The sequence below is a fragment of the Protopterus annectens genome, chromosome 8.part0 (genome assembly GCF_019279795.1).
Source record: "Protopterus annectens isolate FY-2018-M chromosome 8.part0, PAN1.0, whole genome shotgun sequence".
Classification (NCBI taxonomy): domain Eukaryota; kingdom Metazoa; phylum Chordata; order Ceratodontiformes; family Protopteridae; genus Protopterus; species Protopterus annectens.
In genome coordinates this window covers 1,166,086,841-1,166,101,198 of record NC_056741.1, presented here as the reverse complement: position 1 = coordinate 1,166,101,198, position 14,358 = coordinate 1,166,086,841, and the positions used below count along the sequence as shown (strand labels likewise).

The window sequence follows — 14,358 nt, the reverse complement described above, 5'->3', positions numbered from 1 at the left end:
TTAAAAAAATTCTGGTCACGGAGGCTAGGTATGTAGAGCACATTAAGTAAATTATAAACAACTATTTAAATATGATAAAAACATGTGGACACAATGCATCGTGTTTACTGTCCAAAACACTATACTTAATGGAATGGACAAAAAAAAAACATATAAAACAAAATGTTTACACTATCATATGTGAATTTTCTGTAATGTGCACACAAACGAAAACAAAGCACGCATTGGGAATCCCAGGATTCCTCCCCTCAAAAAACAAAGAAAAACAAATAAATGCAAAATAGCATACACTTTGGTGAGCAGATACAACATTTAATGGTAGGGTATGATGAAGCAGTCTATATGAATGTGTAAAAAGGAAGCACAAATAATAGCATTGGCTGTGAGCACTCAGTTTTAAGAACTGTTTCTTCATGCTTCTTTGTTAGAAATTAATTATAAATATTTGTTTTTTTTATTACAGGAATAATGGAAGGGCCCTCATTCAACAATTTACCTTTCACCAGCCTAAAGTGCTCCTTGACAGCAGATATAACAGCATTGTAAATTCTGCCTACTGACAGGCTGATATTTTAAATACAAGAAAGTTTAATAGATTACATACACAAAGGTTGCTAAAGTTCAGTTCTTTGAACCTCACTATACAAGAATGAACAGCAGTTTCAATACAGAAAGAGGAGACCGTCTTATTTAAGTTTGTGTTTCAATCAAGCGTAATTTTATATGTGTGCACAAAATAAGCAACGATACAGAAGTACACTTCTGAAAGAGAAGTGTAGCAATGTAAAATACATAATAAAAGTGATGAAATTATATAATAAAACTGGGGGTTTGGGCCCAGAAAGTTCAGACCAACATCCCAAACACAGTGCATTACTTGGGTAAATGAATAGTCACCATTAAGACAAAATGATACACAGAATGTCAATCCACAACATAACAATCAGTATTAACTAAAACTCATCATTAGGTTCATGCATACACAGCCACATAGTTCACTTTTTTGGGGGGAGTTAGGAAGATGTATTTCACAGTTTTCTCCATACCAGCAGCAAATCAAATGGCAGTTCAATATGCACTACCTTGGGAAAAAGACACCATATTTGTTGAACTATGGATGTCTCCAGAGAAATAGTTATGTAATGGCCAACACAAACCTATCTCTCAGATAGGTCTCAGAGATAAAACTGTTGCAGAAAACTATCCTGGTAGGGGGCTGAATTTATATGTGTGGTAGTCACACAGTGGCAAACGGTAGTCATTTGAATGTTTCAGTTCAAATGACAATGGTGTGGGCAAGTTCCAATGATGCCTTCAGAGACAGCTCAGAAGGCAAGTTAGACATAATTTGTGAGAACTGTACTAAACATATATGGAAACACAAAAAAAGTATAAAAGTAAAGGCTTTCTAGCCCCATTTTGTAATATTTACCACATTTTTGTTTTACTTTAACTTCATCAAAGCTTACAGGTACCTTAATGCGAACAGAGGCTTTGTATCGAGCAATGAAATGTTTGTAACAGTCAGGACGGACACAATGCAAAGCTTCCTGCCTCCTTTCTTCATGTTCAGTTTCTATAAAATAAATAAATACGCATTAGTAGTTACTGAAGTCATCAGTGTGCCTTTAATAACACATGTGCAACAACATGCATTTTGAAGCTTCAGAATATACAAAAAAAAGAAAATTACACAGACTTACCACAGGTCCAGAAAATCCAAGGTAATTACTAGCAGCACAGTCCTCCAGTCACAAGCAGAACAGCCCATCAGACTACTTCTGACAGCTTTGCACAGTGCCTACCTCTTGCTACAATGGCACTTTGGCCTCACTTGTGCTGGAGGAATGCTTGTGCAGGAGCAGTTTAACACTCCCTCCATCACTTCTTTTCCCATATAAAAAAAAGAGTATAAGGGATGAAGATAAGGATAGCATTTATGTTAAAAAAGAAAAAATCATGAATGCTCCACTGACTCTGGGATTGATGAGGTGCAGGTGTTTTTATCTTGGGACAACTTGTCAAGATACTCTTAGCCAAGTTTGTCTTGTTGAGTGTCCTACTCATCAATTAGACTAACTTGCTGAGTCACGTTTAGTTGAACACTGTCATGGAGAAAAGGGAACAGTTCCCTTAGATACTAGAGATCTCTCTCTATAAGAACTAAAATGTCCACCTTTTCTGCAACACTAAAATTCTTGGCTTAATATATGTAAGTAACAGGGGGAATGGGCGGTATATGCTCACCTGCAAAAATACTTACTTTGCTGATTTTCTGGTACCTATCAAGAAAGAGCTAATAAGCTAAGATATGTGGCATCTTGACTTATTGGCTTTTCTATGGCCTGATCTATATGACATGTTAAACTTGGTAAGCCTGAGCTCAACTAGTTTTTGGGTGAAATTACAGGGCAAAGCCGATGGACAAGTAGTTATCCTGATTTTTCAATACCCCTTAGAAGATCTGGAGTTACAGTGATCACAACTTTCCCATCTCCTCTCTGAGCTGAGAGTTATCAGGGTAATGCACTACAAAATGTGCCCCAAACTGTAATTCATACAGAAAGTGGAATGATGTGGAGCTAACTACAGGATACCTTTGAAAACATGTATTTCAAACACTGCTATACCTACAACTGAATGCCCAGGGTCTAGCATTCTGTGAAAGTGCATAAAGTCATCCAGGTCTCAGCAACATAGATGCACTGAACAGAGATTCCAATAAAGCAAACAAAAAAAAAAACTAAATGGGAAAATGCGCTTGTATAATAAGCCTTGACTAGCTCTACTATACTCTTCATCATGATGGAATAACATCAAAAACGGTAAACTCCTCAGCACTGATTATATTGTTTAATATGGTTATCGTCTATGTAATCAGTAGACAAATAATAACAACAAAAAGAACAAAGTGGTTTTCTTTCAAAAACATTTAAGGATAAAGCAGACAGCTTCTAACAGCTCTATCAAGGAATGTTTTACCTGGAGAAAAGCATACTGGAAAATGAATGGTCTAATCCATAGCAGTTTTCAGCAAACTATAAGACATAAAATCTCTGAAGATATTCTGGTCAAAGTAAAAGCTAGCAAAGACATGATTTTCTGAGATAAAACAAAAATTGTATTATGACAGACTATAGCCTCAAATGGTGGCAAATTCAACACTTATTTATTTCAGTTTGTTGACCACGCAGGTGGTCTGATGAACTGATCCTTTCCAGTCACAAACTGGGCATAGTGATAGAACATTTACAGTAGATATGACAATGTAAGCAAATTATACAGCGAGCCTGATTCCAAAAGTCTTGCTCTCAGCGTAACTGACCACTTACACTGAGAGCAGGTCTTTTGGAATCTTATCCCTGGAGTAAGTCTGTTTATAGATAAGTCTTACAATGAAGTAAGTCACATACATTGACAGCAGGTCTTTTGGAATCAGGGCAGACAAACTGACAGCAATTCTTTTTGGAGAAAAAGAGCATTTATCATGTTAGGAAAACACTGCAAACAAGAAATTATATACATAAAAATAAATGTATCTAGTTATAAACACAGTTATTAATATACAAGGGATTTAGTTATATACTCAGTTATTAACATACAAGGGATGTGTGTGAAGTTCTGTTTCTTAACCAGTATCATGAAAGGCATGCTGACTTCCTCAAAGAGGGAGAATTTTAAAGCCTTTTAAAATGTTTCTACTATAACAATGTGCTTATTATTATTAGATGGATTGTTCCACAGCACAAGCCCTGCTGTAGAGAAGGCTTCCTCACCTACAGCTAGCTTGAATTTCAAGAGAAAAATGAAAAAAAAAATCTACAATTTCTTATTAGTGGTACAGTCATGCTCAGCATTATCCTGAAATACACAATCTGAGAAGACTCTGACTTGATGAGTACCTCACAGCTATGTCTCCTTTGATCTTTTCTGTACATCTACCACAGACAATCCACCCCTGCTTCCCTTCCTTCACCTCCCATGTCTCATCGGCATTACCTTTGCTCTCTCTAGCTCGTCTCATGCCTCTCCTCCTCTTATTCTCTTTCTACTCCATTCAGTAGTCAACTCCCTCCCCCTTAAATTATGGAAAATACTCTGGGCTACTGGTAGCAGCAACTGTGCTTTTACTCAGTTGCACCATATCCAGCATTATTTGTTTTAATGTCAAAAGTGATGGCAACCAAAAAGAAATAGCCTATGAGAACTATAGGTTAGAATAACAAGATGCTCAAACATTATTCGCAGTGAATTTCTGTTATTTCTAACCTACACTTTAACACCAAGTAATAAAGCTGATGGTGCACATATTTCCTAAGTAAATTCTTTATTTTTTTTTCAGCGTTTTCTTAATTATACATTGAACTGCTGCAAAATTTGTTCTGCCACTTTTGTCATGCAGGCCCTCACTGGCATGGAAGTAATTTTGGCTGTCTAGGACCATAATTTTCATCCCCCAGAATGGGCAAGTCAGTGTAAGCTACTCACTCCCACTCTACTTGTTTCTTCCAGTGCCTGAGCTGTTAGTCAAACTTGTGTAACTGCACTGCAGAACCAAGAATGGACAGGATCTCTATTATGATGAGCATGCACTGAGGAAGCTAAGAGGACTGCACACTGAGCAGCAGCAAGTTGGATGGAACTCTCCCAGTGCAAAAAAAATCTGACATAAAAAAAGACAGTAAAAGTTAACAATCTGGATAAAATTCAATCAGTGATTAGTCACTACACTAACTGGATATCAGCAAAGAAGAAATCTGGAGAAAGTGAGAGAAAATCAACCTTAAAAGGAGAAGAAAAAAAATCTTTTTGGGAAGAACCTCCCCGTTGTTCTGAAAAAAAAGCAATCTGAATTTCAGCGTTGGTACAAGAGATTGCTTACAGTAATTTAGAGGAAAAAATAAATCAAATGAACTCAGAGATCTTTAAATTAAGTGAGAAACTGGACATACATTACAAAAGCCAGGAAAGAATAGAAGAGCCCTTAAGTGGATAGTCAGATGAGCTTATAAAACCACAAAAATCAGAGGCTGGATTGAAGGACAAAATAGGTGAATATGAGTCTTTTCAAGAACTGTTTCAAAAAATCAGTAGAGTTAAATAAAAGACAGATCACACAGTAAAAATCTCAGATGCCCCACTATAGCAGGAAAAACTGGAAGAAATAAAGTGCATTCAATTTATAAAAGAAGAGGTAAACGGCTGGACTGGTATTCCACATCAGGATTTGTAAACTGAAAAGGCACAGTTTGTGTATGCTCCAAATCTGGCCATGAGAAAGCAACTAAGACCTAAACTGGTAAAGATGCAGTCAAACCAGCAGAAAGAGCTGCTCCTCACAAAACTGTGGAAAAGGAAAATTTATTAAAAAAACTGGGGACACTAGAGTGTTTGCATACATGATTATTCACTATACACTAGGCAGAAAAGTAGCAAGATTATCCCTGTTTTCAGCTGAAAACACAAGTAATCCACAGTACTTGATCTAGGTCTGGTATCTAACCTGTGACCTAGAGGGTGACAGGACAAATGTAAGAGAGTACTGACAAGTTATTTAATGATGGAGGTGCTGCTGTTTGCTGAAACTAGTCTGATTAACTTATGTGCAGTTACTAATAAAATAACTTGTCTATGTAACACATGATTGTCACCGTTTAGCTTTTAATGTACCAAGTTTAGCTTTTCAAGGCATGTCTGAATGAAAGCTTTTATTCTCCAGTAACCTCAAAACAAACGTGTTCCTACATGTACCAGATCTAACAAAAATCACATCTAACCCACCATTCAGTCACTGTTCTTTTTTTATAATCTTTTTATGAAAGTCGTCTTCTGATATTGATCTAATGCAGTCTGTTGGGAACTTTCAAAGTCAGTACTGTGGTATTTGCCTGATGTCATACAGTCTATTAATAAGCTGCATTTTTGTTTTGTTTCAAGGTGAATTCTTAAATTTTAGGGAGTCGTTCCTGTTAGGAAATTGTTTCTGCTTCCAACCGGAGTTGTTCATTCCTACACCTGGGATTCTTATCTGCAATTTTCTCCTTGAAACTTGTACTAGGCACATAATATTCTGCATTACCCACACTTGGATGTCAAGCTTGCACATTTCTAACTAAGGAAAGTTTAACCCTTTTGTACATATGTACTAACAAACAGAAAAGTACATGCATTTAAATGTCTATATTTTATTACATATATTTTAACAATCAGAAGTGTACATGTGCTATTATAAGTGTCTACATATACATCTAACAGTTTTCCCTTTTTAAAATAAAACAGTTTATATTGATATACATACACACACACACACACATATACAATCTATATGAACATTTTAAAACCTGACGGCAAAAACTGTCTAATGCAAACAAACTGAGGAGCAATCTCTTTGAACATTTTAAAACTTGACAAAATCATCTATTTACACAGATTTACAGAGTATTGTAGAAAACATGGTTTGTACACTGGATAATGCTTTTTACATATTAAACCATTTACAGTACAGCATATGCCAAGCATGTTTATTATTTACTATTAGTTTTGCTTGCACAGAATTTTTTTTGGATTTGTACATACATGGGCTGTAATGTACACTTAGTCCAGTTTACAAACTTAGAGCTACTGATATTAAACTGAAGTCTGCTAATTAAACATTTACTGAGACATTAAAATGTATTACTGTTTTTTGTTTGGTATTTTTGTCTCAATACAGTACATGTTGATAGCACCCTAATCACTTGACAATAAAAAAGACAAGGTTGTCTTTTAATAATTACTGAGTTACTGATGCAGGCTAATATATTTTCCTTCCATAGTTTTATTTTAGACCCTTTGCAGTACTGTTTACACAATCCGTGTAAAATTGAAAGAGTGCCCTTTTCCCTTGTAGTATTCAGCATTTTATTGTTTTGTAAAGATATATTTGCTTTACGCTGTGTACCAAGGTTAAGCTCAGAAGATATTACCTTAGCTCTAAGATATAGCAGAATGATTCTAATTCCTTCCCAGCAAGAGGAATAAAATGCTTTATAGATGTTTTAAAAAGTTTATTCAAAAGCCAGTTAAGTGAGCTGATGCACGGAGACATCTAAAATACTTCTACAAGGTGTTTTATTCCTTCTGCTGGGAGGAGATTAGAAGCATTCTCCTAGATCTAAGAGCTAAGGTGATATCTTCTGGGTACCTTGGTACCCTTTTGATTTTAGGGGATGTCAAGGGGAAAGTGAGAGACTGAAGCTGCTATATCCAGCTATCTTCAGAATATTTTCCCCTGAAGGACCAAATACATTTTTGGATGCAGAACAGGCTAAGGAAGAAAAAAACATTTAGCCAGCAAAGAGTGGGCCAGCAAGCTGTAGGGGAGACGGCTTCCCATCTTTCTGACACTAACAAAGCCCACAGAGAATCTGCCAGTGAAACGCTTTCCAATGCTCTAAAGTAATGATTCAATGACAGAAAAAAAAAAGCCCAGAAAGGGACTACAAAAGTCAAGAGTACACTAGACTTGAACCAGTGACCAGTGATGGGAGGCCAAAACAATGAGGAAGAATGTGAAAATAGGAAATACATTGAAGAATTGTAAAGTCTCATTCCCGTTGGATGCAGTTTAAACATGAGAACTGTGCTTCTGTAAGAAGTAGCAGCTGAAAAAGTCTGGAAATTTGTTGGCCGGGTTGCAATTCAGTGAAAACAAATGAAGATTGAAATGGTGGAAGTGAATACTTTTACAAGTAATTGCATCCATAGCAGCCTTGGTATTTTAATGCATTAAACATAACAGTGCTCAAATTAGTTTATTCATTTGAGGACAGCCAGTACATGTTTTCTCAAAAGAAACGGTTAACTGAGAGCACTGCAAGTTGTTTTTCACATCTGGGAGGGAAACAGACAGGACATGGGTAAATGTTATATGTGCAAGAGGGAACACAGGCTCAGTCAGGCACTTTCAACATAATTAAACCTAACTTTAGAATAGCTAAAGCCTGTGGGTGTAAATGTCTACCTTGGGCAACTGCCCCTATATGGAGGGGTCACTTTCCTATTTAGAAAGTTTATACAGTTTTGTGTGTTAAAGGGGGTTGGGGTTGACATTATTATTATTATTATTATTTTTTGTTCCTTGAGTGTTTTGACTGAAGTAAAAAGTCTATGAAAATGTGGCAAAGTTTCAAACAGAGATGTGAAGCAGCAACTGCATATGGGATGCTAAGAGCATCAATGTGTACATACAAGTTACATTTGGAAACATACTGTATAAAGAAAAGTCATGCAGAAATTGCAAACGCTGGTAGACATAACTATCACAAACATAGCTATAGCAAGAAAAGGGGGGCTGGACAGAGGAAGCAGCTGCCTCAGCAGTGATGACTTTGAACATCTACAGTTATGGTAAGTGCAACTTAAACAACTGCACTGTTCATCAGTGTCACTCTTGCTATAAGGGTAGAATACCACTGCTTATCCAACCCTGGCAGGAGGGGGAAGGATTAGGACCCAGAAGTCACTGGAGTTTTGTCCTTGCAAAGTCTGTTCTGAACCTGGAGTAGGAATCCAGTTTGTAATGCTTTGCAAAATTATGTACAGATGACTAAGTAGTTGCCTCAAAACATTTCTAAATTATATTCTTTACCTACATGTCATCAAAGAACACAAGTTTCTTGTAGAATGTGCCTTGATTCTTCCTGCAAGAGATTTACCATGGTGGGAATAACAAAAAGCAATAGCAAGGGACAGCAGCATGGAAATAGTTTCTTTTGACACAGGTAATCATTTTTTGTCCCATCATGGAAGAGAAACAGTTGCTCAGTTTTCTAAGTAGTTCTAGCAAGAGAATACCCGAGTTTCCTGTGCATATCCAGTGCATGAAGAACTTTTTCTCCCTGATTTTTAGGTTCTGGATAGAAGAAAAGGGAGACTGATGGATTTATTCAAAGCAAACTCAAACAACTTTTGCAGTAACACAATCTTCCATGTAAACTGTAAAGCAGCCTGATGAGTGAGAATTCAAAGGGAGACAAGGTTAACTTTACCGACACAAAATTAAGATCCTAAGAAAGAACCACCTGTTTTCCAAGGTGGTCTAACATGTAAAGCCCCTTTCAAGAACTGCTTCACTAAAAATGGAGAAGGAAGAGGAAGACATCTGTGAGCAAACATGCTGAAATGGCTAAAAGCTGATCCCTGACAGAAGAATAAGAAAGGCCAGAGAACAATTCATACACAAATATTTAAGAAACAATGGTACATATTCCCTGACTGAGCCCTGGTAGTGTGGCACCAACCAGAAAATACCTTCCAATTGTTAACAAAATGTCCTGAGAGCAGGTTTTTTGTCCCCTTTAGAACATGTTGCACATCCTTAGAAACAAGGTGACTAAAAACTGTATCATCTAGGCAGTTAGTTGTAGTTGCTTCAGAATGGCATGTATCAAACTCCCTTTGTCTTATGCGAGTATATTTAATCTGTGAGGAAGATTATGGAAATTGTCCTTGGGCAATTCTATTACACGGGAGAGTCACTGTTGTCTAAACCACAGGGGAGTCACCACAATGACTTCTGGAGAGCCCTAACTCTTTAGAATGACCATGGAAATCACTGTAAAGGCATAAAACAACATTCACATCCAAGGGAATGAAAAAGTATCTATTTTCCAGGCCTGCCTGCAAGAACTGGTACATAATTTGTTTAGCCATCTGTTTTGAAAGGAGATAAATAAATCTGATTGAGATGTCCCCCCCCCTACAAATGGATCATATCCTGGCAGCCCCCCCCCCCTTATTTAATTTCCATTTCTGAGGGTCTGTCTTGGTTCTGATCAAATTGTTTGCCACCACATTTTGCTCTGATTTAATGTAGAAAGCTGGGTGGGTTAAGCAATGCTTCAGTGACACCTCCAAGCCACTACAGCCAGGCTGTACAGAGGGTGAAGCATGGTACCTCCCTATTAGTTTATAAACTACATAATTGTACTACTGTCTGTAATCAAATGCGGAGGCCATGGGGATCACAGATAATTCTGAGATTCTACAGCATGGATCACAGCTAACATCTCTTTTATGTTTACATGATTTAGTCTGCCTGTTTTGTTCCAAAGACCCTGCACTTTGAAACCCACAGATACAGCACCACAAGCAAAAAACAACGCGTCTGTTGTAACTGATTGAGCAGGGTTTGGAAGACCAAAAAAAATGGATTGAGGGAAATCCTCACCAAGGAAGCTCTCTCTCTTCATAAAACCCAAGACAGTGTGAAGTTTGGATCTACATAGTTTTTAAGAAAGCACTGGATTTTTCTTGTGTGTAGCCTGGCAGGAGGAATCATGAAAATCCTACATTAGAGGAACCCCAGAATGCTGAGATATTCTCTGTAAGAAGAATGAGACGGTTTGAGAAAGTCAGTAAAATTTCAAGACACAAGTCCATGTTCTCCAGGGTTAGGAATGCTTTTTGCAGGGAACAGTCTAGAAGGTATCCTAAAAATATCACGTGAGAACAAATTAAGGAGGATTTTTTGATTGTTGATCCAAAAAAGGACTGTGCCAAGTTAAGCAAAATATCTAAATAAGGAAATAAGTGAATGTCCTACTGTCTGCAAAAAACTATCACTGGAGCTAGACAATTTGTAAATATCCTTGGAGATGTAGAGAACCAAAAGCAGAGAACTGATAATTTGACCCAGACATAGAAACTCTGAGGAAGCCTCAGAACTCTGAAGAAGGAATGTGATAAGCATCTTTCAAGTCTACAGTTACCAAAAAATTCAAAAGGAACAAGAACTTTGGTATGTTCACAAACAAATTAAGACGGGACAGATACAGAACTAGTCCCCTTAAAGGCATCTCTCTTTTGCACAAGAAACATTCCTGAATAAAATCATGTTCCCATCTGATATTATGACACCAAGAAAAGCATAAGATTTTAAACCAGAGGACATTGCTTTGTCTAATTTACAGCATGAGAAAGAATACTCTAAAAAGGAGGTGTGTTTTCCTAATGGCATCCAAAACCCTTTTGGACTATTTTAAGAACTGAATTGTCTGATGCAATCTGTTGTCAAAGAGAAAGATCAAGAACCAGTTTCTGGGACAGATCTGAATAAGTGGAATAGTCATTCTGAATTGGAGGCCTGTCCCTTTTTCTGAAACGATCCCTGCTTTTTTAGATCCCTCCTGACATATTTTTAAAAACCTCTGCAGAAGCTTGTTTGGGATTACTTATTTTGCTTTTAAAATGGAACCAGGGGGTTTAGTAGATTTAGGAAAAGCTGGATGAAAATCTTGGTAAACTCCTGCTTCAATTTGCCTCTTTTATTAAACTGTTTGAGTACCTGAGTAGCAGGAGGACCAAACAAAACCTCCTTACCCAAATGATAACTCAGAATCTCACATGTAACATTTTCTGAAAATGTTCGATTACAAACCCAGGCAAAACGTCTAATCACAGTAGCTGTAGCCTGAACACAGACTCATCACAATCACACACACGCTTTAAAGAACATTTAGACACTTGAGAAAGAGTAGCAGTACCAGGATTCAGAAAGGACCTACCTTCTCAAGGTAAAGTGGCAGAAAATTCCTCAAACTGTCAACACAAGTCAGCATGTACAACAACATATGGGCCTGGCAGTTTAAAATTCTGAAGGATAATGTAGAAGAAAAAGATTTTTACCTAAACCTGCGAAAGGCTTTACCATCCTTATGAGGAGAAGGAATGACATTGACCAAAATTTCTTATGAGCTGGAGATGAGAAAAACGCATGTTAAACTGAGGAGCTTTATAAAGTCTGTTTGCTGTTTTAGGAAATGAACACTGTCTATTCAGGATCATTGCAGGCCAAGTCAAAAGCAGCATCCGATGTTGGTATAATATAAGAAATAGGAGTAGTGTGTGCATATCCATTTGCAACATGTCATAATATCTTCTTAAAGCATAGGAACATCTATCTGTTCCCAATGAAATTATTTATTCTGGACAGACTCAACAAAAGAAAATTCCTCTGCAGGACAAACTGAGGACTCACTCTTCTTGGAATCAGAGTTAAGAACATGAAGAAAACACAGATAAAGCCCTGTCTCTATCCTTACCATCATATAGCTTTAGGTTACTGTAGCAGTGATACCACTGAACATAAAATGGTACTCCTGTGGAAGTTTGGAGGTTATGAGGGAAGAAAGTAATAAACATCTGGAAGGTTTATTTAACAATATTTTATAAAGCATGCCAGTACCAGTGGGTGTATATCACAATCGAAATTGAGAAGTTATGTACCTACCATAACGTTCCATGTTAGTTGTCTTCTCTCGCCTTCTTTCTTGCTGGATGGGTTCGGAGCCGATCATCGGCTCCGACTCGGCCACTTACTAAAGCTCAAGAGCTTATTTTACCGGCTCGAGGCAACCCTATATCCCATGATGCTAGGCAACAACTCCCCAGATCTTGTTTGGAAGCTGAAAAACCTAACATAGGCCAATAAACAAAAATCCTCCAACTGGAAAGTAGGAGGAAGAGGGATAAAAACTCCCCAAAGATCATTATCTACACTATATATCTCCTAGGACACCTAGATGGTGAAACAAGGGAATATAAGGACCCTTCAAGGAAGGGAAGATCTTCTCAGTCTGTCCAGGCTAGGGGATGGTGGGTGGGACGCAAGAAAGAAGGCGAGAGAAGACAACTAACATGGAACATTATGGTAGGTACATAACTTCTCAATGTTAAGTTGTCAATCTCGCCTTCATTCTTGCTGGATGGGACCGCGTCCCTAGCACCTTCATCCTGGGTGGCTCATTGGAACAGACTCTTGAGAACGGTGGAACCAAATTTTGCTCTGTCCCTGGAGGCCATGTCCAATTTGTAATGCGAAACAAAGGTATGGGGAGAGGCCCATGTGGCTGCCGCACAGATAGTGTCTATTGGTAGTCTAGCTTGAAAAGCTGTAGATGTATAGCTAGTGCTCTAGCTGAATGGGCTTTTGGCTTAGAAGTTAATTCCCTGCCTCTGAGTTGATAAATATATGTAATCACAGAAGACAGCCACCTAGATAGGGTTACCTTAGAAACAGGAAGGCCTTTCTTATTTTCTGCATATGATAAAAACAGTTGATCAGATTTCCTTATTTGTTTGGTTCTATCCAAATAGTATCAGAGCTGGCGGTGAACATCTAGATAATGTAGCTTTTGCTCCGCTCTATTAGTATAGTTTGGGGAAAAAAATGGGAGATCAATTGATTGATTTAAATTTGTCTGCGAAGCCACCTTGGGTAAGAAGGATGGATTAGTCCTTAGAGAAACTCTGTCTTTATGGAAGATTAAGTAGGGAGGACGAATGCAGAGGGCGTGAAGCTCAGATACTCTCCTAGCAGAAGTAATGGCGACTAGGAAGACTGTCTTCCAGGAAAGAAATTTCAATGAACAGGAGACCGCAGGTTCAAAGGGGGGAAGAATCAAGGATGCTAAGACTAAATTAAGATCCCATTGAGGTGGAGGGTCTTTGATCGGAGGCTTAAGTAAAAATACACCTTTAAGGAAAGCTTTGCAAAGCTTATTGGACATGATGTTGTGGTCCGATAAGCCTGTATGAAAATTCGATATGGCTGCCAACTGAACTTTTACTGTAGAGGCAGAAGACCCTGAATGAAAAATTTCGGCTAGGAAGTCTAAGACCGAATGAATTGGGGCAGTAAAGGGATCTATATTCCTTGCCTTTGCCCAGAAGGAGAAATGTTTCCATTTACTAGTGTAAATCCTTCTGGTGGAAGATTTAAAGGGAGAGTGTCAATGTTGCAGCTTTCAGAACACTTTTTTATTTTTTGTCACCAATGTGTACCTTAAGTAATGTACTGGGGGCCCATGTCGCTGAATTTGCACTCTTCTGCTGTTTTTTGTGTAAATTACCCTGTTTTTACTTTCAGAGCGTCCCGCTCTCAATCTGCCAGGTAAGACCACCCACTGTGTGATGTCATTAGTAACACCCCCTTCTCTGCCCTCCCTTCTTTACATTTGACCATGCTTGAACTTTCCCAAATCGTTTTCATTCCCTATGGAAAACGGATGCAATGTTGCATTAGTTCCGATCTAGACACACTCCAAAAATTGCATAACTGAATTAGTTAGCTCGTCTTTCTGTGGCTGGTGTGTGTGTTTGCGTGCGTGTGTGTACAAATGACCATGGCTGTGTTAAAAACATGTTTGTTAATTATAAAAAAAGAAAGAGTTAAATACAGCACTAAGTGCAGAATCAGTACTGTAACGTTCTGTAGAGATAGCTTCCTTCATGACTTATTAGCAATACCGGTACTGTGACAGATATCTAGCTAACTTTTTTACATCAAAATCGAGTGAAAAGTCCAAAATGAGGAAC

General features: G+C 37.9%; 1 protein-coding gene across 1 annotated transcript in view; it reads right to left on the bottom strand.

The window, feature by feature from the left end:
* The window catches only part of WDR90 (WD repeat domain 90), a 1,773,335-nt gene that overhangs the window by 267,229 nt on the left and 1,491,748 nt on the right, over nucleotides 1-14,358 (bottom strand). The window contains exon 29 of the mRNA XM_044079383.1: nucleotides 1,344-1,576. Coding sequence (XP_043935318.1) covers nucleotides 1,344-1,576 — 233 coding nt within the window. The remainder of the gene's footprint in view (nucleotides 1-1,343; nucleotides 1,577-14,358) is intronic.